The sequence below is a fragment of the Oreochromis niloticus genome, linkage group LG18, assembly GCF_001858045.2.
Source record: "Oreochromis niloticus isolate F11D_XX linkage group LG18, O_niloticus_UMD_NMBU, whole genome shotgun sequence".
Taxonomy (NCBI): Eukaryota; Metazoa; Chordata; class Actinopteri; order Cichliformes; family Cichlidae; genus Oreochromis; species Oreochromis niloticus.
In genome coordinates, this window is record NC_031982.2 from 20085623 (window position 1) to 20104070 (window position 18448).

The 18448-nt window shown below is 41.4% G+C and overlaps 1 protein-coding gene across 2 annotated transcripts; it reads left to right on the forward strand.

Annotated features, from left to right (window-relative positions):
• Nucleotides 1–749: 749 nt before the first annotated feature.
• mmp16b (matrix metallopeptidase 16b (membrane-inserted)) lies at nt 750–18069 on the forward strand. 2 transcript variants are annotated; one of them, XM_019347933.2, is made up of 11 exons: nt 751–1325; nt 2922–3070; nt 3340–3354; nt 3657–3773; nt 4870–5174; nt 7294–7455; nt 7886–8103; nt 8192–8330; nt 10853–11003; nt 13709–13824; nt 14183–18069. In XM_019347933.2, exons 1-11 carry the CDS (start codon nt 1197–1199, stop codon nt 14542–14544), a joined length of 1863 nt encoding a protein of 620 aa, XP_019203478.1. In that variant the 5' UTR covers nt 751–1196; the 3' UTR covers nt 14545–18069. The 2 variants fall into 2 exon arrangements, with proteins under 2 accessions (XP_019203480.1, XP_019203478.1); XM_019347935.2 differs by lacking the exon at nt 3340–3354 and having other exon boundaries at nt 750–1325; nt 14183–14544.
• The last annotated feature ends 379 nt before the right edge of the window (nt 18070–18448 follow it).

Consider the following 18448-nt stretch of genomic DNA (forward strand, 5'->3'; position numbering starts at 1 on the left):
TTTATTCAGTCCCTGAATTATTTTTCATGTCTGCTGGCAAATAAATCACACCTACCTCTCTCCTGGGTGCAAACAGTGTGCAAACATTAATAATGATAGTAATAATAAAATATTAATTTTAAAAAATCTAAAGTGTGATTTGACTTTTGTCATGAGCTCCCACTGCACTCCTTCCCACAGGCCTAGGCCCTTTCTGTGTGCCATATCAAATAAATGTCAGATTAATTTGTGGGACTAATAAAGGTATATCAAATCAAATCAAATCAAATCAAATTTCTCGCCTCATTAGTTTATATGGGGTTGATTCCAGTCTCAGTTTGTCCTGTCTTCAGTGTCCTCGCAAAAAATTAAAAAATTAAAAAGCAGCTGGTGGACTCTTTCCTCAATGAAACGCTGCCATCTGGTGGCTCGTTATGCTTCAGGCAGGTTTTTGGTGCCGTTAGAGATAAAAATGTCGATCAGGTCTTCTATTCTGGGTCCTTAAGATTGAGGGCACATAGTGGGATAAGTGCAGGACCAATATTTAAAGATAAACGATCATGCAATTGATCAGCATCCGTCCTGATACACTGTATTTGATGGTTATTCGTGGCACAGGACTATTTACCAGTTTGTTTAGCGCATAAATGCAGTTACCTACTTTATCAGAGCGAAAATGCAAGGCTCACAGTTTAAAATCTGGCTTTGCGGCCTTTGTTTTTGGTATTTAAGATCAAAACATGCGGTTACGTGTGCGCTTCAAATTGCACAGAGCCGTCGCCTTTGCAATGTAAACGTCAGATGTGCAGGCAGTGCTGAGAAATTGCGTTTTTATCTCGTATGCACTCTGTAGGGCAGCTCTTATGATGCTGCCAAGCAGCGCTGCGCTGTGTGAGAAATCAAAGCGCAGGCGTCGAGTCGGGAGGGAGCCTATCTTGCGCAGGCTGGATACTGTACATGGCCATTGATGCTGCTGGATAGATGTAGCCCCCGATGTAAATAAGAATGGCGAGGGCAGCGGGTCTGACACGCCGAGTTATCGCTGCTTGACATCGGAACGTCACACCATCGGGATTTTATTTAAGAAGAAAGAAAGAAAAACGCGGGGTCCGGTTTTTTCATCTGAATCTGTCTTGACAGCCCGCCCGATGGTTTTCATTTGACACAAAGCAGACGGGCGGCTTCTCCTAATAAACACTTGGGAAAAACGGGTCATTATGACCTTAGTATCCTCCAGTAAAAGAAAACCATCGGATTGTTTTTACGCGGCAGCATTCTGCTTGCATTTTTTGCTTTGGATTTCGTGTGCCGTGTCCGGAGAGGGGGATCATCAGTTCAGCGTTGAGGTAAGATAAATGGCCTCCTACCCCCCTACCACCACCACCTCCCCCCGACTCTGAGAATCATAAATGACCGTGCTCTCTCCTCCACATCGTCTGCCTCAGCGTGGAAAAAACAAAACAAAAACAAAAAAAACAGAACATGTATGTTGAGTTACCCACGCTATCCGTGGGCACATGCGATAAAGCATAACATGGAGACATTGCAAGCCTATCAGGACAGCTCACGCACTGGAAAAAATATCCCTCATTTGTTGGGTGCAATGAAACAGAAGGATGCTCATTTCAGGTTATTACATTGCGGTTCATGAAGTGAGGTGATCCAGCCCACTGATCCAAAATGTGCACATATGAATGCACTGAGATCCGTCTATTTAAAGTACAATAAATCCAAAATGAAATGCCTCAGAGCTTCTGTTGAATTGCTGGAGAAGCTACTTTTTTGACAGGTCATCATGAAGTGAGATGTGCTCTGGCAGCATCACAGTGTTGGAGGAGATGAAACATCTACAGACACAAGTTGCATAATAGGATTTGCTTCTTTTTTTTCTACCTTATTAATTGATGTCATTTCCATCCTCACCACAGGCTCCCCTCCCACCACTCTGAAGAAATTAAATGCTGAAGCTGACAGTAACACACACACACCATTATTCAATTTAATGGCTCAATGAAATCTTGCCTGATATCTCTCTGAAATCTGTGCTTTTGAACAAACACAACTCATACAGGAAACACACCCACGGGAGAAACCGGGAAAAAAACAAGGGATAAAAAAGGCGTTTAGCAAAGCTGAGTAAGGGATAGAGGCAGAAGGGAAAGGGAGGGATGGGCAGAGGAGACAGTCATATTAGCTAGCTGGAACATATCTCATTGGCTGTGTGGTGATAGGGAGGCACCTGGTTGGCGTGTGGACAGCTGTGGATAGTTTGGGTGCCAAGTGGCCCCTCACTTTCAGGACTGAACCTGCCGGTGCCCCCTGAATGATTCTAAGCTTCACCTCCGTTGTTTGCATCAAGTCACACTCCGGCTTTTTAGGGCAGGAGGAGGCAGGGCCACAGTCCTGCTCATGAACACTGACCGAGAGCCGCAAGACACGAACACTAAGGTCAGCAGCAGGGATTCAGCTGCTTTTTGCTTTAGCAGTGCTGTCCACAAAAACAACCCTTTAAACCCTAAGAAATGTGCTTGATAGACAATTTAACTAAATAACTGACTATAGATTTTTGTATATGTGTGTGTTTCTCAAAATTTTGATACTCTCAGGCATACTGTGATGTTAAATATAGCACTGCTGCAGCTCATTCTGTTGTTTTGTTAATATTCAGTAGTACTGTAGCCAAAGGTTAGTCACTGTCTCTTGTGAGATCCACAATGAATGATGCACCTTCATATTATTATTATACTCCCACTTTTAATGTATTGTATACATTACAAGAGCTTGGTGGATATGTGTGTTGTGTGATAAATCATAAGCCTTTTGTAATATGTGCAACACTTCAGTGTAATCTTTCCTGTTTTCCTCTCTCAGATCTGAGCTTTGGTCTTAAACCAAGACAAAATATGATGGCTCAAATCTTTCTCCTTCTTCACCCCTTGCAGGGATGGCTACAGAGGTATGGCTACCTTCCCCGCACAGAACCAGGCATGTCTGTCCTGCGATCTGCCCAAACCATGCACTCAGCCATTGCTGCCATGCAGCGTGTCTACGGTCTCAATGTCACAGGGACACTGGATGAGAAAACCAAGGAGTGAGTGTACACATGTGTGGTGGATGTACTTGCGCAAACACAAACAGCTGAGCAGCACATGCACTTCCACTAGGCCATTAATGTCATGTTAATGCATTATGCTCCACTCGTTCATTTAAAATGCAGAAGGACGGGCTATCAGTATTGCAATGAATTAGTAAAAGGAAAGAGACAGAGATGTTTGTTTCACCTCGCGTCACCTCGCCTCACACAACCTCAGGTGAAGGTTTTAACACTTCTCCCTCTTCTCATTTTGCATGATGATGCAGTGATATCACCCTGAGGTGAGAATTAAAGTTTTGCCTATGTATTGTGTTTGTTTTGTAGTTGTGACGTGGGTATGAATGAGAAACATGAAGGGCTGTAGTTTGGAGTAGTTTAGCGCTGTTCTGCATTCCTTATTTTGGTTCTGTGATTCTCTGGCACCTGTCAGGAAGAGAACTGCTGAGTTCACTTCAATGCTTCGTGTTGTCTTGTGACGCAAAACTGAGATCCAAAGTTTTTTAGTCAGCAAACTTAAGTCACCTTCTCTTCTCTTCTCTTCTTTTCTCTTCTCTTCTCTTCTCTTCTGTCATCACTTTTTAAGCTGGATGCAAAAGCCACGCTGTGGTGTTCCGGACAAATTCAGAAGTGCGTCAAGGTCACGGAGGCGGAGATACGCTCTGACGGGACAGAAGTGGCAGCGAACACACATAACCTACAGGTGACAGACGACGGAGGCATGTTGTCATAGGGAGGTTACGGATTCAGATCTGCTAGTGTTAATTTCCTCAGCTCTCCTCTGTCTCTCATCTCCTCCTCTTTAACCACCTGGGATCACATGCTCCGTGTTGTCATAGAGACCGAGCAAGTACGTCACCCGTGTGTGGGGGGCTTGTGCACAAAAATACAGTGATAATCACACATCCAGAAACACATAAATTAACACATAAATTTGCCCATGTGTGCTGCGAGTATGTTTGCTCCACAGTGTATAAATAACTTGCTGGCGAAACGAAAAAAACAAAAAAGCAAAACAAGATCAGGCTGTTTTGTTTTGCTTTTTTTTCTCCTGTTTTTTGTTTTGCTCGATCATTTTCATAAAACAAAACGAGCCGTTTTAGCAGAGCCGCATGAAAATCGGAGGCTTTTCTCTCCCTGATATTAAATTGTTTGAAAATTCACAGTGTAAATTATCCATAATCTCAGCAGAAATATTTAAACACTCATCTTATCAGGCCCGATTAAGCCCACGCTTTTAATAGGTTCTGAGAAGAACCGATAAACGGGTCTCTGGCACAACTGCAAATTGACAGGTTTTTGCAGTAATAGACGATAACACTGTCAATTTATTCAAATCCTCCCTTCTTGCCTGAATTTGAATTGATGAGCCACCTCTCCTAATGGAATGTCAATCAGTGCTGAGCCAGTGCTGCCGCTGCTGACTGCACTTTATTCGTGAAAATGAGCGGGGGAGAGAGGAGAAGATTTCCCATTCCTCTCTGCCTGCCAGACACTGATAACGACTGCTGTGTTAAAAGTTCAGTTAAAAGCTGCCGGGCTTGAAATAGTTGTCAAGTGCAACTTTTTTTTAAGGATCTGCTTCTCATTCTGAAAAGCATGTGTCGGGGGGAGGGTGATCAGACAAATTACCAGGACAATGACGCAGGATGTGTTTTATTTTCCTCCCTGAAGTTTAGAATTATATGCGATTTGTGTCTTTATGTAAACTCGGACTTTGCAGAGTATTTTTAGAGCGAGTGCCTCCACCACCTCTTCAGCAACCTTTTCACTTGGTATGCTTGTTCGGCTTCCCGCAGCATAAAAAATGTTACCCCGAAGGTGGGCGCCCGGGAGACTCACGATGCCATCCGGCGGGCGTTTGACGTGTGGCAGGGTGTGACTCCCCTACGCTTCGAGGCCGTTCCGTACAGCGCCCTGGAGACTGGCAGGCGTGACGTGGACATCACTATCATCTTCGCTTCGGGTTTTCACGGTGACAGCTCACCCTTCGATGGGGAGGGAGGATTCCTCGCCCACGCCTATTTTCCGGGCCCAGGCATAGGAGGAGATACACACTTTGACTCCGATGAGCCTTGGACGCTTGGGAACCCCAACCATGATGGTGAGTGAAAGGGAAAGCTGGCATGAGGGATGAGACAATGTCAACAATGGAGCAAGCAAAGCACAAGAAAGGAGAAGCTACAGCAAGGATGGGGAGGGAGGTGGGCAGGGGGGATTTTAAGATAAAAAAAAGAAGGGTTTTAAATGCTGAATGTTGGCAGGAAGGTAAATAAACAAAAACTGCATGGAAGATGTGAGGAAAGCACAGAGAAATACAAAAAGAGATAGATGAGGACTGACTGAAGGAAAACCATCTAAATACAGATGGCTCGGCAGGAGGGCAATATGACAGAGATGGTATCACAGGGCATGAGTGTGAGGGATGCTTAACCAAAAAACTAAGAACGCAGAGATGTCTTTGATCCGCTCGTGCTCTGTAAAGACGCATCACCCCATCTGTCAGGATTTTGATGTTTTTTTGTGGTGTAATAAGCTCTTCACATGAGAGGATAGAAGGCCCTACTATTTTAAGACTGGTGCACGATTATTCAGTTTTATTGAATTTGATGTAGCCCACTGGTATTTGTACCATTACATAATTTAATATTAATGATATTAGGCTACTTTGCTAATATCCATATGCTATGTGCTTGTATTCTACGATCCAACTAATGCTGCTTGCCACCCATCAGCTCCTCTCCCTCTCTCCCCTTTCTTCTCATGCCCTAATGGTAACTGTCTCAGGCTCCCAAGTCGAATTCACGTTCACCCTTGTGCAGCATCCCATGGTTATCCATTTGGAGTGCTGGGGCTGATTTTGAAAAGCGCCCATCTCAGCTTATGTGTCTGGAAAGCTTTGCAACCTTTAATGGGCTTTCACAGCGGTGTAATTGTAAATGTTGCATGTTGACATGTGCGCTAATGGTAGCTCGGACTTGTCTCCTGGGAGTCCTTATGGGACAATTTGGGTTAGGTGGAAGAGGCTGGTGGTGTTAGATAAATGGTGGTGGTGGTGGGGGTAACCTTTTAGCTGCTGGCTGAGGGTCAGTCGCTGGTCTGTGCAGCGCTCCTGGCAGAGGGGGATATCATGTTGTAAAGGGCAACAATCTCCTGGGGACAGTTTCAGTCACAAGCTGTACTTAAATGGTGTACTTCTCTCTAAATCAGGTTGACACTATGAGCTGAACGCTGGCCATATGTACCAACTGTGACATTTTTATCTTTTCATTTGTGGGTGTGTGTCTATGTGCGCTTGCATGCGATGTGACGTAGACTCACTGTTTGTTTGTGCCAACATTCATATGGGTTCAGGTGCATTAAATGAGCGCTTCTTGCCCGATGCCCTGGGCAGCAACGTGAGTGTGTCCCTCCCTCTCTGATGCTCTCATGTGGCTTATCTTCCTTTAAGTACTAAAAGAGAAAAAGTGCACCTGTTTCATATTTTACCTCCAGTTCGCTTTCCTTGTAACTTTTTGCACCACATTAGCTCAGTGGAGGTACAACTGGAGCAGATGGCAGTGAGTAATTATGATTTTTGCTGCTGATAAATTAACTATTATGCACTGAATGGTTAGTTTGTAAAAAAAAAAAAAAGAAAAGAAAAGAAAAGAAAAACTGTGAAAGCTGCACCTGGAGAATGCAAAGCTTTGAAAATACTTTGTGATTTTTAATCAACAGCAATCCAAAAGTAGCAGGATTTTAAATAACAAAACAATAAAAAGAAGCAAATTCACACATTTAAAATCCTGTGAGTAGTACGTGTTTGGCATTTTGGGCTCGATAAATGGTTAAACAATTATTGGATTTGTTGAGTCTGCACAGAGCAGGTTACACATTGATGCTAGGTAATGATAAAAACTTTTTTTCAGACAGTATTTTTTTCTTTTTTGTGAATCTAGTTTGCAGGGTGTCTCTGCACTTTTCACTTGTTAAGCCTTTGCGCTGCTGGTAGCTGCGGATGGAGACCTGTGTTTACAGGTTCACCTGGACTCAAGAGCAAACAGATTTGAATTTGGTGGAAAAGGTCGAGAATCAAGGTCACCATACCATTCACCGAGAGTGTTAATACTGTTAATATTTGCCTGTTCTGTTTTATCATAATGTGTAATCTCTCTTTATTTTATTTTTTATGTTATTGAACTTTTGGATTCTAACTCATGTCATCCTCTTCCTCTTTCCAGGTAACGACCTATTCTTGGTTGCGGTTCATGAGCTGGGCCACGCCCTCGGTCTGGAGCATTCCAATGATCCCACTGCTATCATGGCTCCTTTCTATCAGTACATGGACACTGAGGACTTCAAACTACCTCACGATGACCTACAGGGCATCCAGAAAATCTACGGTAACTTTCCACAAGTTAATTTCTCTTCAGAGCATGAGCTGAAAGTCTGAAAGAGCACGTAATCAAGACTCTTACGTCTTGTTTTGTTCCAACACTTCACTGAAGCTGTATAGCAAAACAACATAAATAGAGAAGCGCTGAAGCTTAGTCACTTGCTTATTCAAATGCTGCTGCATCAGTCATATTGGGTTCGATGCCAGTAAGCAGCATTTGTCAGCTGTTAAAGAGGGCAGCCAATCTATGCTTTCAAAACAACGTGAGTCCACTAACACTCAGCCAAAAAAAGGATACATTTTCTGTGCCAAAATAAAAGGTGCAATGGCCAAAAAACTGTAAACTCACCGGACACCGACTTAAATCTTTCAGAAGTTTTGAAAAAGACAAATATAAAGGAATGCAGATAAAATACATTCTGTTTTTGTCTTTTTAGGTCCACCGGATAGAGCCCCACAGCCCACCCGGCCTCCACCCACAGTCCCACCTCCTCGCTTTCACCCTCCTTCCGACCCACGTAAACACGATCGCCATGCCAGACCCCATCGGCCTCCACTGAGTGCCAAACCCTCCAGCCCAAACTCCAAACCTAACATCTGTGATGGAGGCTTCAACACTCTGGCCATTCTCCGAAATGAGCTTTTTGTGTTCAAGGTAAAGTAGGTCATCACATCAGAGCATTCTGGGATGACAACAGTGGCGATGAAGAGTGGTGATGATTTGACCTTGTCCGTGTTTACAGGACCAGTGGTTCTGGAGGGTACGAGACAATTCGGTAGTTCCTGGCTACCCCATGCAGATAAGCTACTTCTGGAATGGCTTACCTCCCAAAATTGATGCCGTGTATGAAAACAGTGAAGGGAAATTTGTTTTTTTCAAAGGTACTAACAGCAGCCACTCTTTGTCTGTGTGTGTGTGTGTGTTTGTAGTTCAACTACTGGTATTTAATAGTGCAACCCCCTTTACATTAATTGGTCCTAAATGATGTGTTGATGGCATTAGAGCACCAAAAAGTCTAACGATGTTGCAGGAACAAAAAATAATGTAGGTTTCTAAACATGAATGTAAATATGATGGTGTATTTTGGTCAAGGTATGTAAAGAAAAAAACTAAACCATAAAGAGCAGGGGGGCCAATGTGTGATACTGGAAAAACAACCTCTAATAAATTTCTCGCAATTTTACCATTTTAGAACGAGACATCAAATATTCTCTGAGATGATTAGGTCATTAATTTGAATAAAAAGAAGAATTAAGAAACTGTAAGAAAGTCAGAATCAGCCTCTGCACTCATCGCTACTGATGGCTGTTTATCATAGCTTCAGTGGCTGACCTAATCATATTATACTTTGCAATCAAAAGGGCCAGAATTACCAGAATTACCACAGTTTGATGATGCATTAGCATGAACTGAGCCTATTTAGAGGAAAGCAAATTAGACGAAGTGACAGCTTTGGCGTGTGTGTGCCATTTCCTGTTTATTGGAGGCACCAGAGGTGTGATTGATTGGTTGATCCACACATGCCAAAATTGAAGCTATTGCTCCAATATGACAATAAATGTAAAAACAATGCTACGTTTAAAATTACATATGTTTTGGGGCAAGGAAATGCATTCATATTTGCCAGGCTTTACTAAAAAAATATTTTAGTGTAAAAAAAACACTGAATTATACAATATATCTTCTTTATCCTTAACTACAATATATGTAGCGAACAGTTTGCCACTAAAAGTTAAACTAAAGAAATATTCCTACCAATAAAAAATGGACAAAATGCTTTTATTAAGTATCCCGGGTAGACACCGGCTACATATGCATACCTAATAATGTCTGTGATTTTAACCATGGGAATATAACGTGGGATAAAACAAACATGCCTGTATTTTTTGGTCATTTATGAGTTCTCAGGCATCCCGGAGCACACCTGGGTGAGAGTTAATCCATGGGTGTACTCCCATACAGAATGGAAAATTCAGAGACACTAGTAAAGCTGCTCCTGTCTGCCTCTTTCTCACACGCACATGCATAAAAGTCCAAATATGCTAATAGTCACTAACGGCCTACCTCTTTCCACATTTTAAAATACAACCCAACTATTTTTTTCATGTTTTTAAGCATTTAAATGTTAATATCCTTCCTTGTGTGTTTGTAGCCAAGCTGTTTACCTCCAAGTTTTTATTAGCAGCGAGCCACAGACCAAATTAGGCAGGAGAAACAATCCCATCACAATTTCTGCAGAAATTCCATATTCTGGTTAATTAAAACAATATTTTATTGCATACCATCACTTCACTAAAAAAAAGGGCATGTCGTGTTGTGTTGGTATGTATATGTGTGTGTAAAGACCTGATATTCAAAGAGCAGAGAAAATGTTTATTAGTCCAAAGATTAATCCAAGATGAAGGCCAGTGAATCTAAACCAAAAACCAAACCCATAGAGAAACAGACATGCAGGTGGCAGGTGACACAACAGAGGACAAATGAAAACACATGGCTATTTATACTAGGACCACAGGGTTAATGTGGTAAAACTAATAGTACTACATGAGTGACAACAGACTATCAAAATAAAACAGAAAGTTACTCAAGAAACAGCAACAAGACTGTAATACGCTTAAGCTTGACACAGAAGGACACAAAGGACAGAACGAGAGATTGTAGAAAATAAAGCATAAGCAGAATACTAATGGGAACAAACAGGACCTGAAACAAAGCATTAAGGCACAAAATACTAAGAAATGTGAAAATCAGGGGAGCAGGGCAAGCTTTACAGTACATATCTTTTTTTTTTTTTACTGTAACAGGCTGGGTGACAGTGAGGTTGTTTTGCTTTCTGTCTGGTAGGAGAACGAGTGCAGGTCCAGTGGAGCCGTCCGTCCAGCAGGCAGATTAACATGACATCTGTCACTCTGTGGGATCAGAGTGCCTCATGCTTTATTTATTCACTCATAGGGACTTAACTGTGTGTATGTGTGTGTACTTGTGTTTGTGTGTATTGGTGGGTTTGTGCATGTGAGTGTCAAGCTACTTACTGCACAGCAGCCTTCTTTGCTCCGCCTGAGGCATTTATGATCAAACTGAATTAAATGCAACAATAGCTTCAATAAAACTCAACACAACAAGTCTCAGTAGAGTTGCCTTCAGAGCATCAGCTTGCCGTTTATTATATTATACTGTAGATAACACTGCATAGATTTTCCTGCTGCACACATATTCTTAAAACAAGGTGACATCTTCCGACCCTTGAAATTACATGAGCAGGGGAAAAAAGCCTCAATGAAAAGAAAGAAAAGCAACAACACAGATGAGCTGAATGAGCTGAAAACCCGTGGTGCTTTTTTTGAACTCATATTTAGTTATTTTCTTTGTCCCAGTGCAATCTAACTTTGCCCGTGTATTTTAGGAAACCGTTTCTGGGTCTTCAAGGACACAACTCTCCAGCCTTCGTACCCTCAGGACATCTCGCTGTTCGGGAGTAACATGCCCACACAGAGTATCGAGACAGCTGTCTGGTGGGAGGATGTCGCCAAAACCTACTTCTTCAAAGGAGACAGGTCTGTGCAGATTATTAGTCGTGCAAAGATTTGGACAAAACAGTAAAAACACCATGCACCATGGGGACATGTGAAGGATAAAATGTCTTTTAACATATTTTTATTATAGATAGAATATGATTATTAGATTATAGATCTATTATACACTCATATATTGATTACATCACATCCACAGTGTGCCCTTTGTCCCGTCTCCCTTCCCTCACCCCAAGCCGTTCACAGCAGATGGCTGTCCCTCCCTGAGCCTGGTTCTGCTGGAGGTTTATTCCTGTTAAAGAGAGTTTTTCCTTCCCGCTGTTGCCAAGTCCCTGCTCATAGGGGGTTGTCTGTTTGTTAGAGTTTTCTTTTTCTATTATTGTAGGGTCTTTACCTTACAATATAAAGACTGTTGTTGTGATTCAGCGCTATATAAATAAAGTTGAATTCAATTTAAATATGTTTTAACCTTTAAGTTACGCAGCAGAGCCTAAAGACAAAACAAAGCATCTTTGTGCTTTCCTCTTCCTCCACTGTGATATAAGGGGAAGGTTTTTGGCTATGCTTGGTTTGGACACCTTTTGCAGCAGTGATGGCCTGAAGTCTCCTACAAGTGTCCGTTAAGCTTGGCACATCTTTTCTTTTAAAAACATTATCTCCCATCCATCTTGGCAGAACAGTTTAAGCTCGATCGGGATTGTCAGTGAGCTCCCATTTTTCTAGTCTCTCCAGAAATGCTGTTCTGGGTCCAGAACTCTTGTTGAGCCACTTCTGGACTTCCCCCAAACTCTCTTAGCTATTTTCTGGGAACAATGTTTAGGGATGGTGTCTTGTTAAAATATGAGCTTTTGCCCAAGCTGGACCACTTTGGAAAAGGTGTCCAGTCCCTGTTGCTGAAAAGCCTCCTGACAGCATCATGTTGCCACCGCTATGTTTGACTGTGCAGATGGGATTGTGGAGGTGGTGCTCAGTGGGCGGTTTCCAGCCTAAAAACATTTAGAATCATGGTGATATACTACAGTCTGTAAAATGTTGCTTCTTTGGAGTTGTTAAGGTACCTTTTGGCAAACGCCTGGTGGCCCTCATGAGGATTGGTTTGATTCATAGTAACCACTTGGTTCTTAGTTAGCAGATTACTGAGTTTGATCTGGTTGGCCAGATCAAGGAACCGCTGGGGGTTTGAGATTCCTTTGATTTGAGATTTCTTTGATCTTAAAAGCTTTGCATCTGGACTGTATGTTATCCTGTGTATGGATTCATGCAGAGTATAATTGGGTACCTGCAGTTTGAATCGGATTGAATCCAAGGATTCATTCCAGGACACCAAATATGAGAATCTGTTGTTTATCTGAGCGTGTTGCAAGTCCTAAAGTTTGAGTTTATGCCAGAGTGACTCACATGTTAAGCTGTCAAGTTAAATCATATCCGAAGAGGCCATAGGACGCTGTAATGGGAGCTGACAAAATGCTTTGTCATGATACTATCATCCCAAACCACAAGTTGCCACATTTTGACAAACAAGACATTTTGTCTCGAGCGTGATTTTATCTCTCTCTCTCTCCCCGCGTGTGTGACAGGGAGGTGTTTGTTCTAATTCAAAGAAATGACACTTAGCAGCGAGATTTATGTGCGTGAGCACGAGTGTATGAGAAGCACATCAATCACAGCTACTCGTGAAACAGATCTATGTGGCAGATACACACAGAGCATGGATGATTGATTTACCACTTTCTGTGGTCATGTGGAATACTTGAAGTCTGTTGCTGATCGTTAAATAGTCACAAGGAAAAAAACGACATTTGATTGCGAGTTATAGATATGAGTTTGTGACAGTGAGCAGAAATCCAGTGCAGTGCTCTCGTCATCACAGGCCATAACGTCTTTGTTTTCCTGAAGGTAAATGCTGAACTACAATTATTGCTTTCTGGGCTTAGTGCGACTTTTAAGCAGATCAACATGAAATGAAGGCCTGTTCTGTGTTGAACTGGTTGACCTACTGAGCAGTAGACCTATTTTCAGTGTTGCAGACATGTTGGTGAGTCCTGATTATCTCAAGCTAAACATAGACTTTGTCTCCCAAGTGCTTTTGTTCTATATTGCATAATTTACATCTTACACAAATAAACAGAGCTGTAGCATAAATTCAGGCAGACCATGATGTCAAGCTCAGCATAATCCTCTCTGTCAGCTGCTTTTGCAACCCACTGTTATCCCAACTTCTCCTTTTAATGCTGTGTCTGATTATTATGTCTTATCCACTGATCCACTGATGGCTGCTTGTATATGTGCATGATCCCTGCTCATGTGTGAAGAGTGTTTCAAAACATCAGTCGCCATCAGTATTAATATCTCCAATTAGCTAAAACGTCAGTGTCATTATTGAGGTCCTGGCCAGCAGTTCTTGACAAATCACTGCCACCCAACGCCTTTGTGAAGTCCCGAGGGAGCTGTCGAGTAAAAGAAAAACTTGGCGACAGTTTTTAAAAAAATATTTAAGTGTGTTTTGAGCAAAGTAGTCCTAACTCTTTGTATGATATTAATGCCTGTGATGTTCAAGGCTACAGGGTTGTTCAAATGACAAATACATCTATTGTTTCCATTTTAAGTGACTAAGTGGTGGTAACACCAGTGTGCTAACATTTTTTAATACTTATTATGACTACTGCACATAGTGTCCCTGAACCTCCGTATTGACTTTTTTTTTAATATATTTGCCTGTCCTGTTGTAGATACTGGAGGTACAATGAGGATATGAGAACCATGGACCCGGGTTACCCAAAACCCATCACCATCTGGAAGGGCATCCCTGACTCACCACAAGGGGCTTTTGTGGACAAGGCCAACGGTATGTTTGCATTACTGACTGTAAAATCTGTAAGAAATATTAATATGATACCAGACGCTTGTAAAAGGTATTAAAAACAAACACAAAAACAGGAAGTTGATAAGTTTGTGTGGCAATATCCAGCTTGTTTTTGACTAGTATATAGTACTATAAAGCAGTGCAACCAGCTGTGAAATACATTTAGAGTAAGTAATGTGTTTTGAGTGGGCAGCTGGGGCAGCTGAATAAGACATGTTGATTCCAGCTGGAGACCTTTGCAATCCATTACTTTGTTTTCCATCTGTCTCTACACTGTTTAACAAATTCAAAATATCCCCCAAAAGTCTTTAAAAGTCTGCCTATGTCCCTAAATCCCCAGGTTTCACCTACTTTTACAAAGGAAAAGAATACTGGAAATTCAACAACCAGCTGCTTCGCGTGGAGCCTAACTACCCGAGGTCCATTCTGAGGGACTTCATGGGCTGCGACAGCCTACCCACCGACCCCGATTGGGACTGGAGCCCCACGGTGGTAGAGGAGCGCCACTATGACAACGGTGACGCAGACGTTGTTATCAAACTAGACAGCGCTGGAGGTACGGAGAAAGCGGTGGCCATTGCTATCCCCTGCGTTCTGGCGCTGTGCATGATGGTCCTCCTCTACACTGTTTTCCAGTTCAGGAGGAAGAGCACGCAGCGCCACATACTGTACTGCAAACGCTCCATGCAGGAGTGGGTCTGAGGGATTGTCGCTGCACTGTATAGAAAGGGTTGTAAAGCTCTGATAAAGGTCTAGTTATTGCTCCAAGCCCTGAGTACAGTAATTGGGAGCACTGTAAAGGGTACAGCACATGAGGTTTGCCATGTAGGCAGATTTCAGAACTGCTCGAACTCATAACATGCAAACTGCAAAGAAGTGAAACGATCAGCAGAACTCAAAAGAAGACGGTGCTGGAGCCACACCTATGTCTAACTAATATGTATGTATCAGCTTTGACTTTTTCTGTATCTTGGAATGAACTCAATTAAGTGAGACAGAGTTAAGCTTGTGTAAGTGGGACCTTTGTCTATCCCCATCTCTGCACGCCACTTAAAAAGCCCCAAGCACTAACTTCAGTGGACAAATTAGATATAGGCTTCTACTTTGCTTTCATTTCTTAATTAAATTGCCCTGAGCTGTGCTTTCCTTAATTTAGGGTCCCCTGTAAAAGATTATTCATTGTGCTGCGGATTCACACACGAACCAAATATGACCTTTTTCTTCCAAAGAGGATTACTGCTTGATGTGAGTTTTTGATGGGATTTTTCTTTTTTCCTGCGTGGATCAAACTTCGTGGACCATACTCTGATTTTCTTTTGCCATGTCTATTCATATCCACCCGTCTGCTCGCTAATCTGTTGGGATAAGACGCAGCCGTTAGAGGTAGGAATTCAAGACTGTTGTGGAGTCTATCTCCAAAACAGGGGCCAAAAAAACCTCTCTGCAATATTCATGAGACTGCCTTAATCACACATTGCTTAAAGTTCCCTTTGCTCTCTTTCTCCTTTTCTCTGGTCCAGAGAGTTGAAGATGTTGAGTGAATTTCCTACTGCCCAGACATTAAAGCAGTATTTGAGGAGGTTTATTGTTCTTGAAATGTGCTAAGTTGTGCCTGGTGGGAAGTAGGCTATCAGCTTTCATTTACTCCATCACCTGAAGGTATGAGAGAGGAGGGCGTTTGTTGTACACTGTAAAAAACAAACAAACAATCAAAAAAGCGACAAATGTGCAGGTATTTTAATGCCGGTGCATTACCTGTTTTTGTTGTTGTTGCAGTTTTGTTTTTACAGAAGTTTCCATGAATGGTAAGTGGTAAAATTCAAAGGGTCATTAAAAAAAACATGAGTAAAATATAAATATGGAAAATTAATTCATTTTAAAACCGTACATTGTACTGCATTTCTACTATTGTTTTTTTACAGTGTAGGTGTGAGGGAAAAGAGGGGTGGATACCCACATTATAGACGTACTGTACTGTAGAATATTGAACAACCAACAACCTGCATCCTTTTTACCTGCCCAGTTTGGATAACAGTACTCCAAACAGTGTTAATCCATATATTTTAAAAAGCTTTACAAATCCATGTTTTTTTTGGTACAAGGTTTGTAAGTTTACATAATATTTCATATCGAACAAAATAACTTGATCCACCTGTTTTTTTTTAAAGAAACATATTTCTTAATAGAAGCAAATAATCTCTATTTACCACAAGCACAACATGTATCAGTGGCCAGTGCTGTTGCCCAGATTGCTCCATCGTCTCACTACTTTGTGCAACAAGGTTTTGATGCATAGCACTGCTGTAATCAAGAAAATATGTCTAAACATTCAGAGGAATTAAAAAGCAGAAATAAAGACACTAACTTTTTTTGATATTTGAAAAAACTCTTAACCAGGTTTGTCTGTGTTTTTAAAACTCAGGCTGTTTTATGCAATCTAACTCTTGACTAACCACTATACAAACACTATGTTACATTAACAATTTACTAATCCCAGTTTATAGAACTAATAAAAAATGGAATTAACAGGATTATTGGAAAAACAAAAACAGCTAAATTTAATCTAAAATATTTCTCATATACAGTATAATATGTGTCGTTTAATATATGCATAGTACATATATAAATATTATGAATTTAGGAAAACAAAACAACATAATAAGACCGGCTCTCTCTGAGGTGAGATGGAGCCAAACTGAGCAAAAGCTTTTCTGTCACCATATAATGTGTTTTAAATGCAATACAGCCTGGATCCTAATTAATACGTCGGTCTGCCATACATGTCACGACGGGGTTGTGCGGCGTATCATTTCTCAGAGTATGCCAGATGATCCGTCTCCATTCACGATGTGATTTCAGTTCTTTTTGCTACTCTTTTACTTGAAATGGTCCTCTGCACCAACTGTACAGGATATCTTACATAACCCTCCGCTGATATTGAGGCAATGCCATTTTATAACATATCAGATAGGGAATTTTAGATTTAAAATGTTCTTATCTTTGAATGATCTACTGAAAGGTACATGTATGGAGCTGTGATTGATGGGTTAAAACCTTTATTATACATAATTTGTAACAGATACAAATTAAATCTTAAATAAGGGCAATGCATGCCGTGGTTAAACTAAGATGTCATTCTTTCATAGCCGTTGCCCGTGGGTCATCCTCGTACCAGTCTTTCCCTCAGTATTTAAATGAAGTGGCTGATCAGACTTGCATTTTTTCTGCTCAAAGCATTGGCAGTCATGCTATATGATCCATGTAAAAATGGCTAGCTTCCTTCTCTGTCCTTGCTGTTCCAGTTTTCATGCAACAGTCAACAATAATGAAAGAAAATGTAAAGAAAGGAGCAGCTTTGCTTTCCCGAAGCAGTGCTAAATCGCTGTGCACATAGTCCCTGTTGATCCATGATCAGGTTGAAGCAAAAGCCTTTGGCTCAGTGTCGTGTATGATGTCTTATCAGTTTGTGTGTTTGTGGTGAGGATCTGATGGCTCCAGAGCGTGTGAAGTGAGGCAGGTCAGTACTGTATTTATTGCCGTATTTATTCCTGTGTGCTCAGAACCTCAACTCTTGCATTACATTGTACTGAGGGCAAGAAATTGTCAATAAAATGGGTTTGAAATGCAATATTTTTTCTAGTCTCACAGCTACTAAGTAATCCTTGTCCTTCTGTTACTGCCTCAGCAACAAACCATTTCGTTTGGTGTAAATGGTTTTCCGTCTTTGAGAGGGAGACCAAATGTTTAAAGGTTAAAAACTCTTCAGTGAACTTTGTCATGCATCAAGTGAACGAACCGCTGGACGTTTTTTTTTAGATATGTGAAAAGCAGAAGGTCACAGCGCGTCAACATGTCCTTGGTTGTCCCCAGACTCCTGAGTGCTTTTTTTAAAGTCTGCCTTGACACATGCTGCTAAGCATTAGGGCTAATTTAGAGTGTCATTAAAGGAAGTGGATGGGGCTGATTAGACAGCAGTCATTACACCAGAGAGGCAAGAGACGAGGAGCATTCTGCAGTCACTGCAGTCTAGATGTGATAGCCAGATACAGTACATGCGGTATATACTCCAAGGCACAGTGTATAAGAAGTAAACATTTGGCATAATATGTATATATATATATAAGCCAGACTGTATACTGTTTCCTTCAGGCAGTTCTGTTTTTAATCCATCCATTTCATGGATAAAGAACATGCTGTGTGTTGTAAATAAAACAAGTGCATAATGAACGTGTCCTGTTATCACGCTCTCACACAAACATAACCCGTCTCCCCATTACAGCGGCAGCATGCAAAGGCACATTTATATGCAGCATTAAAAGATAATTTATTTAAGAAACTGGGATTCATTTTTGCACAAGATACATTTAGCATGTCTGAAATGAAGAGTGACAAAAGCAATCAAGAAGACTCAATGTTCCAAGCTTTTAGGCCTTGATTTTGAGAAGATTAAAAAAATCACATAGAAAATATTTATTCATATCGTAAGGCAACTATTATTAAATCACCGACGATGGCACATGCAGGATGAGGAAGCCTACTCAACATGTAGCCTTTTGTGTGGGACTCTCCACTTTCTTTCAGAGTTAGTGCGGAAAATGTTCTGGTT